The following is a 20,024-nucleotide window of genomic DNA, read 5'->3' as shown; positions in this document are numbered from 1 at the left end:
TCAGGGAATGTGCAGCTGGAGGCGGCTGGGAATGTGCGGCGGGGACGGAGGAGGGGAGGCCGGCCTGGGTCCTGACCTTGGGAGGCAGCAACACGGAGTCCTCGGTCATTTCAGGCTGAGGAGTCCACTTCGGCCACTATAGGGGCCCCCAGGACTCAGCCCAGGCCCTGACGCACAGTAGCCTTCAGTAAACAATGAGTAGAAACCAGCAGCTAACGTTTACGGAGCCAGGCCTGTGCCGGCCACCTTCCTCAGCTGAGCATCAGAACCCCCGGGCCCATGGAGCACCGTGCTACAAACATCAGCCAGGCAAGGCAGTGCTCCCTCTTGTATCCCCAGTGGCAAGAGCACCAGGACAGGACACACAAATTGAAGAGCACAGCCAGGCTGTGTGGACTCCCAGCTGTGCGACTTGGGCAAGTCCCTTTTCTGCTCTATGCCTCAGTTCCCTCATCTCTAAAATGAGGATTAAAAACCATCCTCACTTACCTTTTAGGGATGTTGTGAGGACTCACAGCGAGCAAGTTCATACAAAGCGACTGTAAGCTCCTAATATGTGGTTAGTACTCAATATAGCTCAGCTTTTTTGCTGTAGCCGATTGCTAAAATGTCAGATTCCTAGGCTTCTGCCCCAGAGGTTGTGATTCAGTAGGTTGGGACTAGATCCTGGGGATCTGTGATTAGAACGATGACTTCAGTGTCAGAGGTTCAAACCCGCAAGAGGTTAAGTGTTTGATGAAAGCTAATATCACCAAAGAAACTGCTTAAATTATGCTTCTCGCTGGGCATACCACTGCTGGAGCAAGGGGCAGAAGGACCCTAACATAAAAGCCTTTTGTCTCTGCAACCTCAATTATGTGCAGGCGGAGGGGGCATGTGGAGGAATTGTAGAGGCCTCAAACTGTGGGGGAGGGTGACAGATCTGACGCATGTGGGTGGGCACAAGAACTGGGATTTTCATGAGGATGGTCGGGGGGAGGGTTGCCAAGGGAAATCAGACATGTGGGACAGACTCTTCCCTAAGCCCAAACCTGATCCACCCTGCTGTTAGCAAGGAACAGTCTCTGAAGGAACGTAGACCCAGAAGAATCCAATTAAGGAGGGCTTTAGAGATGGTTCGATGGATGGCTGGGTGAATGAGGTGTACGGAGCCAGTATGGATACTGAACAGATGGACGAATGGACACAGAGTAGGGAAGGAGGGAGGGACGGCTGAATGGAGGGTGCTGGGTGGAGAAGGTGAGTACGTGGGATGGGAGAGGGATCGATGGATTGATGGGGGATGGAATGCTGGATGGGGGCAGGATGATGAAGGATGGACGGACGGATAGGGTAGAGACAGCTGGACAAGAAAGGCAGATAGATGAGATAACGATTAGAAGGACAGGTGGACAAAGAGGGAGAGATGGCAGGACAGCTGGATGGACAGATGAAGAGATGGCGGGGGTGGGTGAGATGAATGGGTGGGACACACGAACTGCATGAATTGCTAAGGCCGTGAATTTCCAGGGCTTTCCTTTGCTTTCCTGGATGGACATCAATCCCGCAGTTCATAAACCCCATGAAATCATATACCAAATTGTACAAATTGTAGTGGGTCCACTTTCTAATCATTCTTAAAGGAGTTTGAGATTCTCAGATTTCCAGAACGACTGATTTGTTCTGTGTCAGACCTTCCCATTCCTTGTCTTGTCATCTCCCGCCACCACCTCCAGAATGGAAAACACACGTAATTCCACAATGCGAATGAATAAGATATTAATGACATCCCTTCCCCACCCCTGTTGTATCAAGGCAAAAAGGGCCATTCCCCAAGGCAGACCCCAGGAGTTGGAAAGCTGTAGCAATTTTAGACCTGTGTTCAGTGTCTGGACGTCTGAGTGAAGTTCTGAGGGTCTGTGGCATCTGGCTTGAGTCCTTGCTTTCTGGGAAGCCCCATGTCCCCTCTCATGTGTGGAATGGGGCATCAGGAGCCCCCTGGGCCCTGCGAAGGCCCACAGATTCCTGGGTGGGGGCCAAGAGAGCAGGGTGGTTCAACCTGACCTGGGCTTTCGCTGGCCGCAGCCGCCCACCGCCCCCTACGTGGATGCTGACTGTGGTGGCGTAGCTGAGCCGCCTGGCTGGGGGTGGCGGGGGCTGGGGTTGGGGCGGTGGCGAAGGAGCCCGTGACGTGGGGGCAGAAGAGGACCAGGGGCCCCGGGAGGCCTCTCCCCCAGGCCCCTGCCGCCGAGCCAGGCTCTGGCTGATGTACGAAGCTGCCAGGTATCTTGAGAGGGCAGCTGCGTTGGGGCCGAGGAGCTGGCGGCTGGGGGGTGGGGGGCTATGGGGTGGGGTCAAGTCTGAAGACTCTGACCTGGTGACATGAGAGAACGAGTGGCCTCCTGGTTTGGACAAAACCACAGTGGTCTGAACTGGGCTGGGCAACAGGCCCTGAGTGTCTGGAGAGCCTCCTTGCTCAGGTAAAGGTGTGGCAGCTGGAACGGGAACGTTTGTGGGGCTCTTCTGCTCCAGCAAAGGTGTGAGTTTTTGGACCTGTACGTGTGAGAGACTTTGCTCCTGAAGCAGAGGTGCAACAGCTGGACTCTGGGTGTCTGGGAGGCCTTGTGGTGGGGGCAAAGGTGTGACAGGTGGAGCCTGAATGTCTGGGAGGTCTTGGGATGAAGACAGTGGGGCGTTGGCTGGGATCTGATGGTCGAAGTGGCTTCCGTGTGCAGGCAAAGGTGAGGTACCATGAACCTGAATGTCTGGGAGGTCACACGGCAAGGGCAGTGGGGCACTGGCTGGGGCCTGATGGTGCAGGCTGCTTCTGTCCGTTAGCAGAGGGCCGATGGCTTGACCGCAGAGAGTGGCTGGGCCCTCAACATCCCTGGAAACTCCTTGCTCAATTACTGGGATGCTGGTTGTGCTCTGGCTGTCCAGGTGGCCTTCTGGTTCGGGCACAGGAGTAGCAGCTGAAACCGTAACATCAGAACAACTCTGCAGGGGCAAAGCTGGGGTGGCTGGAACTTGACTGTCCACGTGGTGTCCTGGCTCAGTCAAGAAGGTGGTAGGTGGAACCTGTATATCCACGTGGCTTCCACACTCAGGCAAAGGGGTGGTAGCTGGAACTTGGATTTCCAAGTGTCCCTGAGCAGGCAAAGTTGTAATAGCTGGACCCCTGATGTCTGTGGGGCCTTCCTGCTTGGGCAAGGGTGTGGCGTCTGCAGCCTGGATATCCGGGAGGCCTCCGTGCTCGGGCAAAGGGGTGGCAGCTGGAACGCGGATGCCCAGATGGTCTGGCTCAGGCAAATCTGAAACATTCAGACCCTGGCCATCCAGGCGGCCTCCCTGCTTAGACAAAGGTGTGGCAGCTTGAACCCGGGCAGCAGGGACCAGAGGGACAGATTCCTGAGCACAGGTCAGTGGGAAGGCCAGCTCACATACCAGCACATGTCCAAAGGCAGGCAGGGGCCCTGTATACAAAAAGATCGAGTCAGGACTGATGCCCCAGCTTGGGCCACCCCTGCCGACCACATACCCAGACCTCACCTGGCTCAGCCTGCTCCTCGGGCAGGCAGGGGGAGGGCTGGGGTTGGGCCAGAACCCGTGGCCGGCGGCGGGGGGCGTTGGCTGATGCCCGTGTCTCCGCCCGCTGCATCTGCTGGATCCGCTCGCTATAAAGCCGGGCCAACTCTCGCACCCGGGACGCTGCCCTCTCTGAACTCGGGGCTCCTGCCTTGCCACTCCTGCTGTCTCCACCTATATCTGAATCCTCCAGGATCAGCAGTGGCTCTGGGAAGCCTGGCCGGGCCAGCTGCCCCTGCTCCAGTGCCTGCCAGGCGCTCCGGATTTCTGAGCAAGAGCGGAACTCCAGCTCATCTGGAAATCCCTGATGTCGGCTGCCATCCTCGGGCTGGAAGTCTCGGAATGACGCGCCTTCCTCATCCTCCTCCTGCCCTGCCCCGCTTCCTAGTGGGGGCTCTCCCAGTTTTCTGGGATTGCTTCCAGGGAACAGTTCTCTCCTGGAGGCTAGAACCTCAGCTGGCTCCTGCAGAGGCCCCTGGAGCCAGGCGTCACAGGGGAGGGCAGGAGAGCTGGAAAGACTGGGAACGTCGGGGACACTAGGTATGGCTGGAAGGCAGGGCATTTCAAAAACACTGGAAATGTCTGAGAGACTAGGAAGGCGGGGAACTTCGGGAATTTCAGAATGGCCAGGAATTTCAGGGAGGTTGGGTACATCAGGAATTTTGGTAAGGCCGGGAATGTTGGGAATTTCAGCTGCATTCGAACTTTCCAGCCCTTCTAGGACGTGGAGTGGGGAAGGCCCCCGTTCGTCCATCTCCAGCTCTTCCTCCTCCTCCTCTTCTGAAGAGTCCCGGCTGGGCAGGGCTTGGAATGTGAGGGTTTCACTGTCGCCTGGCACCTGGGAGTCTCCTGGGAACTTGGGAATGTCGTGGGCGGATGGCTGTAGTGGGCACAGGGAAAGAGACCAAAGATTTCAGGCTGGACTGACCCACCTGGGCCCTGGTCTGTGTCTGCCCAAGCTCAGGGCCCCAAGGGCACCATGATGGGATGCCCAGCTCACCTCTGGGTCCCGAAGGCCTCTCTGGTTGAGCAGTTCCAGAATTTCTTCAGTGATTGAGGTTCCAGAAGGGTCCAGCGTGGGGGGCCCGGTATCCTCCAGCTCCTCGGGGGGTCCGGACGCCGGAACTGGCAGCTGAGGTTCTGCAGGGGAGTAGAGCTCCCCTTCGCTGCCAGCGTGCTGTGAGGGGGGGAAAGGGGTGGAGGGCAAGAGCCGAGACGCCTCCCCAGGCAGAGGAATCTGAGCCCCAATCCCTTCTCCGTCAGACCCAGGGGTCCAGGCCCCCTGACCCTATCTCGGGATATGGCTTACCTTGAATCCAGGCTTGGCTGGGGATGGAGAGATGAGAAAGAGAAAGAGTTAGTGAGATGTAGGGGAACAACAGTTACCCCTTAGAACTGCTGAGCTGCCCCGCCCACCCGGGCAGTCCATGGGGACAGACGGCGACGGACCAGGCTGGGCTGGGGCAGTCACTGACCGTTCTGTGGGAACACGGTGTCAGGGTCCTTCACCGGCTCTGGGGGGAGGACACAGTGATGTCAGGAGCCCAGATGCCACCCCGATCCCTTGTTCACCTTTAGGTGGTGGGTACTTACCAGACTGCCTGCGGCCACGGCGACTCACAGAGGGGCCCGGAGAGGGAGCTGCGGGAGAAGCGGGTCAGAGCCCACCACGAGCCCCGCTCCGCCGTCCTGGGGAGGAGGGAGCTGGGGAGCCGGGTGTCAGGGTTCCCCCTCCTTTACCTGTGTTCCTCCGTCCAGGAGTGAAACTTCTAGCATCTCGAGGTCGGGGAGATCCAAGTGGGGGTGTCAGGGGCTCTGGGACAGGTTTACTTTTTGGAGCACCTGGAGGGAGAGTTTGGGGGCTAATAGCCTACTTTTTCTTACAAGTAATTCCTCTACTTCCACATCCTCCCAACCCAAGGCCCCGACTCACAGTGCACGCTGTTTTCAAGGAGAACTTGCTTTGCCTAAAAGAGAGAGGAGGGTTGAGCGGGGCGGGTCTCCGAGCACCACAGGGAGGATGCTCCGAGCACAAGGCACTGCCATGAACGGGGTGCTTCTACAGGTCAGAAGAGTTACGAGGCTGATGACCACTAGTCCTCACCACAACCCTAGGAGGTAGACGCTATTATTCCTGCAGGTGAGAAAACTGAGGCCCAGAGAGGTTAAGTTACTTGCCCAAGGTCACAGAGCAGGATGTGGCAGAGCTGGAGTTCAAACCCAGGAAGCATAACTCTGTACTTTTAGCGATCACGTTATAAGAGGATGCCCCTGCACCCAGAGGGTCTTCTAGTACTCTCAGGGGAGAGGTGTCTCTGGCACTCCGAGGGCCCCCAGCTGTGGCAGGAGCCGTACCTTGGCAGGGATGGAGGCGGGGTGGTTCTCAAAGAAGAGGCGCTGGAGACAGTGAATCCACAGCCTCTTCTCTTCTTGGTTCTTGGCCTGGGGGTGGGGTGCGAGTGGGGTCAGGGAGCCAGTGTGAGGTCTCGGGGCCGGGGGGAGCCCTGCTGGCCCAGCCCACCCTGTGCTCACCTGGAGCAGGTGCCTGTGCTTGGGAATGGTCAGGTCAGACACCTTGAACCCTAGAGGGTCTCGAGGATTCTCGCTCACACTGAGGTTGCAGCACTGGATGGGGGGCAGAGAGGGGCGGCGCGCCCGGAGCCCTACAGTCAGAGACCCTGTAGGTGTATGCGGATCCCCATCCCCTAGGAAGATGTGCCCCGTATGGCAGGTCCCCTTTCAACCCCCCCAGCTGAGTTCGGCTCTGCTCTCTCCCTTGCCAGACCCCTCCACACGCTCATGAAGACATTTGCCTGGAGCAAAACCAGGATCCCCGCTGCAGGCCTCACTCCATCACTATCTCTGCATCCCGCTGGCCTCGTCTCTCCTTAATGAGCCATGTTCCCATTCTTGAACTCAAGAAAACGTGGCCCTTTTAAGCCAGGTTGTCCCCCAGCCCACCCCTTTAGGCATGCAGGTATAGGTCCATGGAATATATTTCGAGGGTAATATTCTGGCCTCACCCCCATCCGCAAACTCACAAAGATGTGGCCTTTGTAGGTGTATTCTGGCCCCCGGCGCTTGGCCACAAGCAGCATCCGCGAGAACAGGAAGAGCAGCCGCTCACCCCCTCGGAGCCGGGGGCCACCCCCTCCACCGCCTCGGAACGCGCCCTCCAGCACCAGCTCCCCGAAAGCACTGAGCTCCGGGCCAGTCCAGCCGCCCAGCCGCCGCTGTACTTCCTGCCGGACCGCGCCAGGCGCACAGGGCACAGAGACACGCGTGGGTAGGTGGCGCGCACACACACACACACACACACACACACACGCCAAAACAAGGGGGTCAGCAACAGGGTGCGCTGTCCAAGCCAACCCTCTCGGGCTTCCTCTGAAGCACTGACACCCACCCCGTCCAGCCCCCAGCCCACCCTGGGGCCACCTGGAGGCGTGCGGCGTGCTCCTGCTTGCGCTTCATGTCATTGATGTACCAGGCAACCGCTGTCATGGACACAATAGCTTCCTCCACCATCTCGCGACCCCCACTGCCTGGGCCCTCCGCCCAGTGCTTCCCTAGTTCCTGCCAGGCAGCCGCCAGGCACACAGGGAGGGGAGGAAAAACAGAGAAAGGAGAAAGAGCAGGAAAGTGACAGCAGCCAGAGAGAAACAGAAAGGTAGAGGCAGAGATGGAGAAAGAGACAGAAGATGGGCTCAGCTGGGGCCAGGCCCTGCTGCCAGCAAGACCCTCCCGGTTTCTAGGGACCACAGTGCACGGGCGCACGGTCTGGCCCCGAGAGTCAGGGGAGGCCTGCTCACGCCTTCCCAACCCTGGGGGTCCACCCCCCAGGCATACCAACAAGTGGTCAGTGGGCAGCACCCTGCCCCTCCCCAGCCAGGCGCCCAGGGCCACCACTGACCTGCAGCAGCAGATGGTACTTGAGGATGCGCTGAACAGGTTTCAGCAGGAAGCTCTGCAGAGGCAGCGAGTGGTGAAGCTGGGCCTGGCGCTCCTGCAGCCACAGGGCTGCTGGTGGAGACAGGGACAGCTCCCGGAGGAGGGCCAGGGAGCTGGGGGCACAGCACAGGTCAGCGGGGGCTGGCAGCTCTAGTGGGGAGGGCTTGAGGGGGTCAGGGAGTGGCCAGGGTTTGGGAACAGTCGGGGTCTGGCAGGGGTGAGGGGCAGTTAGGGAGAGGTCAGTTACTGTCATGGCCTGGCACGGACTGGAGCTGGATGGGTCAGGGGTGGAGGGAGGTTGGCTGGCACATCAGCTTGTGGGCACGGCCTGGGGCCCAGCAGGGGCTCCCCACCCCTCACCTCGGGTAGTTCATGCAGTACAATGTGTAGATGTCAAAATCCTCGCTCTGTGGGTGATATGGGCGTCAGGGAGACCCCGGGTCCCAGCTGCCCACGACCCGCTCCAGCCTAGCCTGGGCCTGCTCTCCCCCTCCCCAGGCCCCAGCCCAGACCAAGGGCCCTGCCCCTCGCCTCACCCTCTGCACGAAGCACTCGGCAATGCCTCCGGCACCGCTGCTGCCCTCCAAGTCCTCCAGCAGCTCGCTACAGGGAGAGGGCAAGGGTGAGGACCCGCCCCACCTTGGTGATCCTGCTGTGGGAGGACTCCAGGAGGCAGACACCCCAATGGTCTGCTGGGGCTGGGGGCTTGGTGGCTGCCAGGATCTAAGGGGATGTCATGTCCTGAGGAAGGGTCCACTGATGGCTACATGGGCGATCATAACCTGCATAGACTTTGACCGTGAACAGTATCACACTCCTCAGCCTGAATCCAGTCACAGCTGCTGTGAGCCTAGGGGTGTCGTGTCATGACCCAGAGAGGGGCGCCACGGCCGGGGGGAGGGAGGTGCTGTGATCCCCGGAGCTATGATGATCTTAAGATCTGCTGTGATCCTGAGATCTCGTTGCTCCTTGGACCCTCCTTACTAGACGGACCAACCATCCTGGTTTGTCAGGGACCGAGCAGTTCCCCAGGATGACAGACTTTCAGCGCTAAAACTGGGAAAGGTCCTGGCAAATCGGGACTTAGGTGGTCATACAAATGCTCACATTGTCATGAGCTTTGGGCCCCACATGATTCTCAGATTCATTGTGAGCCCGGACCTGACAGTACTGAGACCCCATCCCGATGCCTGGACCCTGTCCCCATATTGGGCCTCAGCTGGGGCCTCTGACTCCTGTCTCCTCCACCACTCAGGTCCTCACTCCCGACCATGATCCCTGCCCAATGTCATGACGCCCCATGTACCAGCTTGGACAGGGCACTATGGGGCTCCAAGGTTTGGGTTAGGACATAGTTCTCTCCACCAGCCAGTGCCCCACCTGTCCCACCTGCCCCTGACCTGCTGAACTCATAGATGTCCTCGATGTTGGCGAACAGCGTGCCCACCTGCTCCACGCTCAGCCCCAGCACCCCGCCATCCAGCAGAGGGCCTAGGTAGTCCTGTGGAGATGACTGGGGTTACAGGGGCCCGAGGGGCTGGCGCGGGTCCCCACTGCCCTCAGGTGCTTGCCCCTCACCTCCACGATGCTGCGGAGGTCCCGGACATAGGCCCGCTCTGTCTCCACGATCTCTCGGGCCACTCGCTCCAGCCTTGAGGGTTTTGCTGAAGCCGGGAGCCCCACAGGCGACAGATGCAGGCGGATAGGGGGCCCCGGGAGGGGCTCTGGCCTGGAGGCTGAGCAGGCTGGGGTAGGCCCTGGGGCTGGGTCTCCCTCAGAGCCCACAGTGCTCAGAGATGTGGAGCTCCCAGAACCTCGGGGGGAGGCCATGGCGGGGGCTGCAGGGGCTGCTGGGGTGTGGAACAGGAGGTGGGGGGGAGTGTCTCTCTAAGTATCACCTCCCACAGCCCTTCATGCACTTTGCCCCCACTCCCATACACACCTGGTCAACAGCTTTCCCATGGGCCCCTCCTCCCCTCCCCACTGCCCTGCCTTAGTCCAGTCCCGCCCTCTCCCATCATCGTCCTCTCTGGACTTCTGGCCTCAATCCTTCTAATCCACCTCCATGTATCAGCCAGGGAGATCTTCATTAATTTGATCATCTGATCCTGCCACTCCCACGAGTATAACCCCTTCACATCCTCAGGATAAAGTCTAAACTCTTTAGATCCACAGGGCCCTGCGCAACGTGGCCACTACAGATCTCTCCAGTCAGCTCTCTTGCCATGCCACACCTCTTGTTACAGTCCCTGTTCCAGTCACAGCTTCCTCAGTTACCTAAACCTGCAGCCTTTCCTAGCCTCAGGGCCTTTGCACGTACTGCTCCCTGCATATGGGATACTCTTCCCTGTCTTTTCCTTAACTCTTTCCTCCTAATCTTCAAATTCTCAGTTTAAATGTTTCCAGCTCCAGGAAGCCCCCCGGACTTCCCAGACTGGGCTCTCACAGCCACCCTTGGGCTTTCCCCACCACAGTCCTGTCACTTCCCTGGGCTTCCCCCTCTGGCCTGTCACTGAGGGGGCATGGGTCCGCCTCCCCACCAGACTCGGAGCTTTGTGCTCCCACTGTCCTGGGCCAGCCACAGAAGGCTGCTGTGTCTAGAGGGAATAAGGAACAAGGGCCCCACAGGCTCGGCCCGCGTCCCACGCTCACCTGTCCGAGTCTCACACTCAGTTGCACAGTCACACACTTCACCTCTGCGGCCACACCCGAGGCTGGCGCTAGGTTTGGACCGGCTCAGAGCACGGGCTCCCTCAGGCATGGCTGAGCGGCGCAGCAGCCCTGCAGAAAGACCCGCTGCTTGGAGATCAGGACCCCATAAGCTTCCCTGCCGCCCAAGCTCTCAGGCTGGGGGCTGGGAGTCAGGAGCGCAGTCTAAATCCAGGAAGGAGTCCCTGGGAGTAACTAATGGGGGAAGCACAGGCAAAGTGACAGAAAAAGGGGGACCAGGAGAGGAAACGTAGAGAAAAAGATGGAAAGGTTGAGACAAAGAAGAGTGAAGACAGCAGAGTCGCAGAAGCTAGGAGCCCCGTCTGTCTGGGGCGCAGGCTCAGGATCCTGGGAATGCTCGGGCTCCGGCTGGAGCGGAGGGCGAGGGGCAGGGCTGGGAAAAGCCGTGGGCGGGAGGCCGAAGGGTCCCAGGGGAGGGCGGAGGCTGGGGGACCGGATGCCAGGGTCCTGCAGACGGCTCCCTCCCCCGCCAGGGACTGCGCGCCGGGGCGCTGGCCCTGAGCCCTCGATCCCCCTCCAGCCAGTCCCCCCGCGTCCCGATCGCCGGCCCCACAGCCGTAGCCTCCCCAGAGCCTCCCCGCACCCCTCCAGCCCCTAACTCCCGCCGGCGTTCGGGCTCGGCCCCCGCCGGCACGCCCCCTCATTGTTCAGCAGCGGCGCCGCCCCCTCCCCCAGGCCGCCGGGGCCCCTCGCCTCCCCCCTCACCTCCCGGGGAGCCTCCGGCCCGGGCCGCGGCAGCCGGCTTTCTATTCGACCCGAACGCGGTCCCTGGGGAGTGCGGAGCCCAGACTCAGGGGCGTGAACTTCAGGCTTTCAGACTCCAGGAACCAGAATCCGGGTCTTCCGGAGAGTGGGGTCCAGCAGTCCGAATCTCTTGGTGTTCTCAATAGGGAATTCTAAGAGCCTCGACTCTGGAGGCTAAGATGGGGGCGCTGGGGACCCAAATTCCTGAGTCCTCTAGGTAGGGCCGCGATGGTGGTAGGCGGATGGATCCTCGAGTTTCCCTAACTCTAGGGGCAGGGATTAAATCACCGCCCGGGGGTCCCAAATTCCTGTGTCCGCTTGAAGTGGTCGACGCTGCAGCCCCAGACTGGTCGGAGCGCTAGCGGCCTGGCTCTCAAATTCCTCTAACCTGGCGGTCTTCGAATCGAATTTCTCGGAAGCCCTGGAAGGAATCTTTGGTCCTGGATCCTGACTTCGTCCAACCGGGATGCGGGACGGTCGCCCTCCAGGGTCCCACTGGGCCGAAGTCCCGGACTCCCGGGCGCTCCAGGAGGGGGCGCTGGGCACTTGGATATCTGAAGTCCTCTAAACTGGGCGCAGGGGCCTGGATTGCGGGGTCTCTCAAGACGCGATGCAGAAATTCTGGGCGCCCGGGTCCGAGATTTTGGACCCCTCGGACTCTTGGATGGGTGGCATGGGGCTCCGGTGACGGCGGCGGCGACACCACATCTGGGGCTAGAGAGTTCGGTCCAGCTGTGGGGCGGGGGGCGGTCGCCCGGGGCTTCCCCTCCCCCCTGCCGCTCGGGCTCACATCCTGTTCCCGCCTGTGGGGGGGAGGGGCCACCTTCCGGCCAGCCCGCCAGCGAAGGGTTAAGACCCCTCTTCCCCTGATTCTGAATATTCATGAGGAGGCGAGTCCCCAGGCAGGCTACTCCCTCACATTCCAAGCGCCTCACTGACTTTTCCCTTTTACAGCAAGGGCCTGCGAGGCGTGAGAAGCCGGAACTGTTCATGCGCTTTCTCCTATTGGTCAACCCAAAGATTTCTATTTGCATATGTAATACAGGGCGGAGCTGTCCAGTGAGGTCACGTGGCTCTGAACGACTGAAGTAATCTGCGGCGCGGGGGTGCGGCCGGAGCTCCAGTGGCGCAATCGGTTAGCGCGCGGTACTTATATGACAGTGCGAGCGGAGCAATGCCGAGGTTGTGAGTTCGATCCTCACCTGGAGCAGTTTTAGTTCTCACCAGATTTTATGAATTTAGACGTCTTATAAAGCAACCAAAATATCTACATCACTTGCAGTGGTTCTCAATCTTTTCGTCACCAAGGACTGGCTTCATGGAAGACAATCTTTCCGGGGATGGTGGGGGTGGGGAGGGGAGGCGTAGCTCAGGCGGTGATGCGAGCGATGGGGAGCGGTTGTAAATACAGATGAAGTTTCGCTCCTTCGCCCATTGCTCACCTTCTGCAGCGCGGCCCCCTTCCCCCGCTTCCAAAGTTTCATGGAAGACAATTTTCCCACCGACTGAGAGGTGTGACGGCGGCGGAGCTCTGCGGCCCGGGGGTTGGGGAGCGCAGACTTAGAGGAATGAACATTTCCACCTTTTGAATTTTCAGGCTGGAAAGATTCTCAGGGCTTTGGGACGGTTGGTCGGATATTCTGTATTGTGGGAAGATGCTGTTTCCGTCCTAGCCGCCAGGGGGTGGTATCGCCTCTTATTAGATGCCTTGGGTATTGAATGGAGTCTGCAAATCTCAGTTCAAGACTTCTGTAGAGACGTTTCTGTCCTGCAAATGGTACATATAGTGAGTGCCTTTTTCTTTATGTTTTTCTGTCTTGGAGTTTTCAAACCTCTGTTGAAAACCAAAACTACTTTTCCTCTCTGTTTCTGAGTCGACATTTTTTTTCGTCAAGTATTGAATACTATGTGCCTGGCTCCTTTTAGGTGTGGCTAACACAGCGGTGACTAAGTAGACCCTTACCCCTAGGACTAGACATTCTAGTGGGGAGGCAGATTGCTAGGAACATAAGAATTAAGTACACTGTGTTAGGTAAATAAATGTCATGGGGAAAGGAAAGCAGGGAGGAGGGGGGACTAGGAGATGGGGTGTAGTTTGCAATAGTAGTGGTCAAGGACAGTCTCACTGAGAAGGCAACATTTGAGCAGAGACCTGAAGGAGGAGAGTGAGCCACGAGGACCCCAGGGGGAGTGTTCCAGGCAGAGGCAACAGCTAGTGCAAAGGCCCTGTGGCTGAAGCATGCCAGACTAGACTTGTTGGTGGAGCAGTTTGGAAGCCAGTATAACTAGGGCAGAGGGGAAGGGCAGCAGCCAGGAGACAGACTGCGTGAACTGTGAACTGTGGAGAGGACTTAGGACTTTTATGTGAACTGACTCAGGTCTCCTAACAGGTTTCCTTTGATTGTCCCGTGTGTGTGTATATGGGGAAAGAGACCGAGGGCAGAGGCAGGAGCAGAGACCGGGGGAGTGGGGGACGGCTGCTATGAAGGTACAAGTGGGATAGGTCCAGGGTGAGCATCGTGGGGGATGAGGACTGGAGGGTAGACTCTAGATCTATTTATATTTTATTTTCAAGACATGGGGTCTTGCTCTGTCACCCAGGCTAACGTGTCGATCACAACTCACTTCTGCCTCGAACCGTAGTGCTCCAGCCATCCTCCCACTCAGCCTTCCTAGTAGCTAGGACTACAGGCAGGTGCCACCGCACCGGTATTTTTTTTAGACATGGAAGGTGTCTCGCTATGTTGCTCAGGCTGGTTTCAAACTCCTGGCTTCAAGGGATCCTCCCACCTCTCCCCTCCTGCCTCCTGCCTTTCCAGCCAGCAGATATTTTAAGGGTAGATCAGACAGGGTTGCTGTTGGCCGGGGTGTGGGTTTGAGAGAGGAGTCAAAGGGACTCCCACGTATGTGGCCTGAGCACTGGTAGCTGGTGGTAGGTGTCATTTTCTTACTTGAGAGTTTCTTTCGTTTTGTTTTGTATTTTTGAAAGGGCAGAGAATGTGTTTGGCTGAAGGAAGGACCAGAGATCTCTCTCTCTTCTTGTTCTTTCAGTGTTCAAGTCTGTTTCTGCAAAAGTCTCTGCATTGCTTGCTCTTGCTCTCGGCCTCTCCAAAGCCTTCGGGTCTCTGGGTTTCTAGCTCCTTCTCTCTCCTAACCCTTTCCTACATTTCAAGGGCCTGAGCCCTTTCCCACAAGGGAGGCTGTTTCCAGGAAGAGGAGACCAAAGGTCTAAGTACGCCAGTGGGCAGTAGGAGAGGGCCACGGAGGCAGGAGAGAGCAAGGAAGGTTTGAGGAGGGGAAAAGGGGAGAGAGGAAGAGGAGGAGGGGTTGGGGAGGGGAAGGGGACAATGGGGAGTGAGAGGGGACAATGGGGAGTGAGAGGGCAGGGAAAGGGTGGAGGAAAGCAGAGAAGGAGGACTGGAAGGAGTGGAAGGGTAAGGGACAAGAGGAAGAGGAGGCTGGAAGGCAGGGGGAGAGGAGGAAAGGGGTAGGGGTCGAGCCGGAGAAGGGGAGAGAACAGAAAGCGGGGGAAGGGCAGGAGGGTTCACAGAGGAGGAAGTGAGAGGCAGGAGTAGGCGGGGTGAGGGTGGAGAAAGGAGGAGAGGAGGGGAAGTTGGGGGGAGGAGGAGGGGAGGGAGAGGAGGGGAGAGGGAAGAGGGGTCGAGGGAGGAGGCCGGCGGGGGGCGGGGCGCGGGCGCTGACGCAGGGCGGCTTCCGGGCGAGGGCTCCCCCCAGCCCGGGGGCGGCGCCCGAGGCCTCTTGCCTTGTATGGTCCGAGGCGGCGGCTCCCAGTCCGCCCGTCTGGCCGCGCGGCCGCGACCCGGCCCCCGGTCTCGCGAAGCCGACCCCTGGCCGACTTCCTGAGGCCTGGGGCTCCCGGAGTTCGGAGGTGCCCAGATCCGGGAATTGCGAACTTCTAGAGTCCCAACAGGCTACGATGCTGTCATTCCGGGGTCCCAGAACGGCAGTCGTCTGCGATTCTGAGCGTCTCCATTCTAAATCGCCTGGAGACGATTCTGAGATTCCAAAACGTTGAGATTCTAGAATCTGGAGACTTTAAAGCCTCTTTCCGCAACATTCCAAAAAAGTCTTAATTCCCCCAGCTCAAGTCCTGAAAGGCCGCATTCAGCGACCCCAGGGTGCCCGGGTTGGCGACCTGTCCCCGCCCCGTCCCCTGCAGCGCCGGCTGCCCCCGCCCGCCCGGGCTCGCGCTCCGGCACATTCCGTCCTCCCCGCGCGGCCCCTCCCGCCGGCCTCGGCCCCGTGGGGACGGAAACATCCCGTCCCCGCCCGCGCCCGCGAGCTGGGTCAGGGAGCCCGAGACGGGACGCGAGGGCCGCGCCCCTGACGCCCGGGAACTCGCTCTCCCGGTTCCTACCCGGTGACCTCACCTGGCCCCGCCCTCGCAGGTGAACGGCCGGGCCCGGTGACGTCACTTCCTGCCAGGTAAGCGCCGCAGGGCAGCTCAGCTCTGGGAAGGTATTAGAAGGAATCAGTTGACTTCAAAAAAAGCCACACCATCCTTCCCCTCTCCTCTCACGGGCTCTAGCCGGAGGAAAAGCCAGGATTCCAGGTTACACGCAGATTTCTTTTATTTAAAAATTCCAAAAAAACCACAAAAATAAACATTTAAGGTAACAATATATATTACTTAATATATTATTATAGTATACTTACAACAATAATTATGCCATCGTTTCCAACATTACAAAAAAGAGGAAGTAAAATACAAGGGAAGCAGACAACCCAATATATATAAATACTATAAAATCTTATTAGAATAAATAAAGTCGTCATAAATAAAGGGCCCGTTGATTTGGAGGAGGGGTTTGGCAATGGCTTTGGCTACTTGCTTTTGGAGGGAAATATGAGCACCAGGATTCCCCCTCGGGAGGTTCCAGTCACCACCAGGCACTGGAACCTCAAGTCTAGAAAAAGTTGGGAGGGGGCAGAGAGGGCCTATTATTCACAGCACGTGTAAGATCCCAGGAGACAGATTTGGGCAGGGGAGAGATGGGAAGGGAGGGCTCACCGCCTCCCTCAAATATGCTACATTTTTTTTTTAAAAAAAAAAGAACCCCAGAAAACACTCCATCCCCCAACACCATGAACACTGAGCTTGCACACTGAGGACCTGCCCCAGCGTGGGGTCAGGGGGAATAGGTTAATGCATTTTGGAAGGGGGGGACTACTTAATTAAGAGTCCCCCCGGTCCCCACAGCCCTGGGGCCCATGTGGAGCCCAGGACACAAGAGAAGTGGCTCCCCTAAAGATCCAGCTGATCTGCACTGGGCAGGCACTTGTCACTCAGAAACCGAGATGCGATTGAAGATGGGGAGTCTCCGGGGGGCTGCAGGTGCAGGTGGCTGGGGTGGCCCAAAAACCCCTGCCTCAAAGACAGGCGAGTCAGATCCCCCCAAGCTGCTGCCGCTGCTGGCATATTCATCGGGGTCAGATCCCAGGGACTGTGTAGAGGGGCTCCGAGCCAGGCCACCCAAGGGCCCCCAGATGCTGATAGGAGTGGCCCTTCGGCAGGAGGGGCAACAGGCTGGGGTGGGGTCTCTTCGGGCCACAGGGGTCCCAGGGGCAGCAGAGAAGGCAGAGGGTGAAAGTGGAAGCTCCCCAGGTGGTGGTGGGGAGCTGGAGGGCGAGAAGGACAGGGAAGAGCCTGCCAGGCCGGTTGGTGGTGGCGAGGTTCGGCGGCCTGAGGGCAGGCCAGAGAAGCTGATGCTCTGGCGAAGCACATGGGGTTGGCCCGGGGCGGCCAGGTCCTCGCTGGGGTTGTGGATGAAGTGGCAGCGTGAGCCATAGGGGCAGCGGCCCTGGAGGTAGAACTTGTGGCAGAGTTCCGTCTTGTACTTCGGGTGGCGATTGGCCTGGCGCAGCTCACCCAGGCCATGGGCAAACTGGCACTTGGCCCCGTAGCGGCAGCGCCCGCTCTCTGAGAAGGTCCGACATAGCTCAGTCTTGTAGCGGGAGGAAGCCGTGGGGGTCGCGGTAGGCGAGGTGGGCGAGGGCGACAGCTCGGAGCCCGAGCGGGGAGCCAGGGGTGCGAAGCCAGGGGGTGGGGGCACCCAGCTACAGCTGCGGCCCTCCACCAGGCTGGTGGAGCGGCCAGGCAGGCGGGAGGTGACCCCAGACGGGCTGGAGTCCGATGAGCTCAGGCTCCAGAGTCCCGAGGGGCCCCAGCCTGGGCTGGACTCACTCCCTCCGTGGTCGGATGGCATGTCAGGGCTCAGCGACAGGAGGCTCTGTAGGAACAGGGGTCGGTTAGGACACCCGAAAATTCAGGGCAACACCCCGCCCCAGCTGCGGGGCACTTCAAGAGCTTGCCGGTCCAGTTTGTGGGCTCCCGGTCTGCGCCCCGCCAGCCCCGCAGAAACCCCTGGGTTCCGGATCCCCGGATCCCGACTGGGAGGTTCTGAGTTATGTACTGAAGCCTGAAGCCTATCCCGAGGGACCCAGGAATCCCGACTCCCCCGACTGGGTCAGGAGAGGGCCCCAAAGTCAGGGCGCACCACTGTGTCCCAATTTTGAGCCTCTGGACCTCCCCGGATATGACCCGCGCGGCGGGTTCTCCAGTTTCACAACAGGAGGAGCTGGGCAAAGTTGACCCAGGACTCCGAATCTCTTCGGTTTGAGAGTCCCCAGAGAACTACGGTCAGGGAGTGGAGGGACAGAAGTCGGACTCCCCCGCCCTGGGACTTCAGCCCCAGTTACGCCTCCGCGCAAAACCGCGCCCTCAGCAACTACTCGGCGTAAGCCAGGTGCGGGGCCGTTTCCGCCTCCTGACAGCCCGGGTCTGAGAAAAGTCTCCAGCTTTCCATCTTCAGGGGGCCGCCGCACCCATGTTTGGGCCAAGATCCAGGAGTGACGGGCTCCATTAATAAACCAGATCATGACAATTAGGCCGGTCCGAGAAGGGCAGCAGGGGCCCCGGCCGGGTGAGGAGTGAGGCAGGCACCCGGGCCAGAGTTTGCGGTGCTAGAGAGCCAGGGACGCGTGCGGACCCTGGGGCTGCGGGACGGCGGGGACTCACCTCGTAGATGGCAGAGAGATCCATGGCGGCGCGGGTGGCCATGAGGGGCTCGGCCGAAACTCGGGAGCGCTGAAACCAGGCTGCGGCTGGCGGCGAGAGCCCACTTCTTATAGGGGCCGGGACCGGGGCGGGGCCAGGAGGGGCGGGGCCAGGAGGGGCGCTTCCCGGACGCGCGCCCCCGGCGCAGCCCGGCGGACCTTGGACCAGTTCCCTTCCGCCCGGCCCCGTGCCAAGATGCGCCTGGGCTGGGCCCGCGGAGCGCCGCGACCGGGCGGGGAGTGCGTGGGGTGGTGTGGGGTGTCTGCCCGGTTTTCAAGGCTGGAGACTGAGGCGCGGAGACGGGAACTGGGATGAAGGCGGGGACAGGGCTCTAGGGGCAACTGACGAGGGCAGAGGCCCGAGGGCGTGCGCGTGCGGGACAGACGGACACGGGCCGAGAGAGACTCGCAGAGTGGAAGAGACAGAGACATGCAGAGATGCAGAGAGAGAGATACAGACGGAGGGAGAAACACACAGCAGGAGACACGGAGAGGGAGAAATAGGCGAGGAGAGGAGGGGAGGTGGCAGAGACGGTTCCAGAGAGAGAAATTCAGGAGAAGCGGGACGGGAGGGTCACATAAAGAAACAGGAAAAAAGGAGAAAAATAGAAACAAACACCCACAGAAAGACATAAATCCTCAGGGGCAAAATGCAGAGAGGAGGCCAGTAGGCCTTGGAGGGGACTTCTCTGAGACCTGCCTGCCTGGCGCGATCTCACGCCTTAACAGCCCACATAGGGAGACCTGGACCGCCCTCCCTGTCCCCACTAGCAGGGGTTGGGTGGGTCGGTGGGATCTCGGATACCTGGCGATGCTGGAATGGGACCTCTGTCGCAGTTCACAGGGCCGCTGTCCCCTCACTCTCACGCAGATAATGGCACTCCTGATTTCCTCCTTTGGGCTGGGCTTCTAAGTGCTTCATATGTATTAATTATTGTGCCCATTTAACACAGGAGGAAACCGAGGTCAAGTTACTCTCCTAGTTCCAGCTAGTGAATGGCAGCGGCTTAATACTGTGGCCTTGAATTATGTTAAGAGGTTTGCCCTCTGAGAAAACTCCAGATCGGAAAGATGGAGGTCTTTTATTATGGTGGAGGGTTGCCTTGATTGAAAGCTGTTTTAAGATGGAAGAAATGGGTCATCCCCAGCTGATGGTTGGATGGTTCTCTTATAATGGGCTCTGTCTTTCCCATACTGGCAAGTCTTTTCTTATCAAAGGGTTGTCCTAAGTGAAAACTCTGTTAAGATCTGGGAAGAAAAGTTATTTTTTAAGGGGGTCTTGGTGAGCTGGCCGGTCTGAGTTAAAATAATTGGGGTAGAAATCAACGCAGTGTCAATGGCGCAAAGCTCATTCGTGGACGCGGCGGCTGCGGGCTTGTGTATTAAGGTGGGGAGATTGTGCCAGGTTCCACGCGGACTTGCCTCGTCGAGAGCGGGGGGAATCCCTGGTGCGGCGCTTTCTGGGGCCGAGGGGCCTTCCCGGGCCGGTCCCGTGAGCTGGGCGGGCCGCGGGCGGCCCTGGCACGGTTGCGGCCTCGCGCTCGCCCGTGACTCACTCGCAAGGGGGGGGGAGGGGGGCTTCCTGGAAGCCGTGACGAGGAGCTCAGCCCGGACACCCGGGTTCCTCTCCTGTAACCAGGGCTCCCGTCTCCTGTAAACAGAGCCTCGAGGGCAACGGGAAAAGGGGGGACGGAAGGGGACCTGGGACCTGCCTCCTGACCAGACTCCAAATCCTTGTGCCGCCTGTAGAACTAAGGCAGAAAATGGGAGTGGGGGGAACCTTGGGGGTCCTCGGAGCTCAGCTCTGGCAGCGATCTTGGAGGAGCGATTCCAGTTTCAATTCCCCGTTGACAGGGAGCATTTCCCATCCCTGAGTCAGGCTGTCCCTCTCCCCTCTCTCATCTGCTGAGTCATCGGCCTGAGAGCCAGGTCGCTTGGGATTGGGCCACTCTCGAAGG

The 20,024-nt window shown here is 59.3% G+C and overlaps 2 protein-coding genes and 1 non-coding gene across 4 annotated transcripts; 1 reads left to right on the top strand and 2 right to left on the bottom strand.

The window, feature by feature from the left end:
- Nucleotides 1–1,895: 1,895 nt before the first annotated feature.
- PLEKHG2 (pleckstrin homology and RhoGEF domain containing G2) lies at nt 1,896–11,506 on the bottom strand. Of its 2 annotated transcripts, none has more exons than XM_069458586.1 (19): nt 10,951–11,506; nt 10,168–10,296; nt 9,094–9,365; nt 8,916–9,016; nt 8,052–8,118; nt 7,876–7,922; nt 7,478–7,628; nt 7,003–7,140; nt 6,606–6,806; nt 6,097–6,189; nt 5,920–6,006; nt 5,498–5,531; nt 5,305–5,406; nt 5,158–5,205; nt 5,040–5,078; nt 4,874–4,890; nt 4,565–4,741; nt 3,529–4,444; nt 1,896–3,452 (listed from the first exon to the last, which is right to left on the bottom strand). In XM_069458586.1, exons 2-19 carry the CDS (start codon nt 10,274–10,276, stop codon nt 1,948–1,950), a joined length of 4,104 nt encoding a protein of 1,367 aa, XP_069314687.1. In that variant the 5' UTR covers nt 10,277–10,296; nt 10,951–11,506; the 3' UTR covers nt 1,896–1,947. The 2 variants fall into 2 exon arrangements, with proteins under 2 accessions (XP_069314687.1, XP_069314688.1); XM_069458587.1 differs by having other exon boundaries at nt 9,094–9,362.
- Nucleotides 11,507–12,106: 600 nt separating this feature from the next.
- Nucleotides 12,107–12,199, top strand: TRNAI-UAU (transfer RNA isoleucine (anticodon UAU)). Its single transcript is given in 2 exon segments — nt 12,107–12,144; nt 12,164–12,199. It is a non-coding gene; the product is annotated as a tRNA-Ile (tRNA).
- A 3,364-nt stretch (nt 12,200–15,563) lies between these two features.
- Nucleotides 15,564–18,110, bottom strand: ZFP36 (ZFP36 ring finger protein). Its single transcript, XM_069457098.1, has 2 exons — nt 18,029–18,110; nt 15,564–17,240 (listed from the first exon to the last, which is right to left on the bottom strand). The coding sequence occupies exons 1-2, from the start codon at nt 18,068–18,070 to the stop codon at nt 16,293–16,295; spliced, it is 990 nt and encodes a 329-aa protein (XP_069313199.1). The 5' UTR covers nt 18,071–18,110; the 3' UTR covers nt 15,564–16,292.
- Between the last annotated feature and the right edge of the window lie 1,914 nt (nt 18,111–20,024).

The sequence above is a fragment of the Eulemur rufifrons genome, chromosome 24 (genome assembly GCF_041146395.1).
Source record: "Eulemur rufifrons isolate Redbay chromosome 24, OSU_ERuf_1, whole genome shotgun sequence".
Classification (NCBI taxonomy): Eukaryota; Metazoa; Chordata; class Mammalia; order Primates; family Lemuridae; genus Eulemur; species Eulemur rufifrons.
The sequence above is the reverse complement of the archived record's forward strand: the minus strand, read 5'-3'. Positions and strand labels throughout refer to the sequence as shown.

Coding starts and splice junctions, on each gene's coding strand:
- PLEKHG2 (XM_069458586.1), bottom strand. CDS start 10,276: ATGCCTGAGGGAGCCCGTGCTCTGAGCCGGTCCAAACCTAGCGCCAGC. Junction 5,079..5,157: donor CCGTGGCCGCAGGCAGTCTG/GTAAGTACCCAC, acceptor TCCTCCCCCCAG/AGCCGGTGAAGGACCCTGAC. Junction 3,453..3,528: donor CGAGGAGCAGGCTGAGCCAG/GTGAGGTCTGGG, acceptor TTTTGTATACAG/GGCCCCTGCCTGCCTTTGGA.
- ZFP36 (XM_069457098.1), bottom strand. CDS start 18,070: ATGGCCACCCGCGCCGCCATGGATCTCTCTGCCATCTACGAG. Junction 17,241..18,028: donor ATCTCTCTGCCATCTACGAG/GTGAGTCCCCGC, acceptor CTGTTCCTACAG/AGCCTCCTGTCGCTGAGCCC.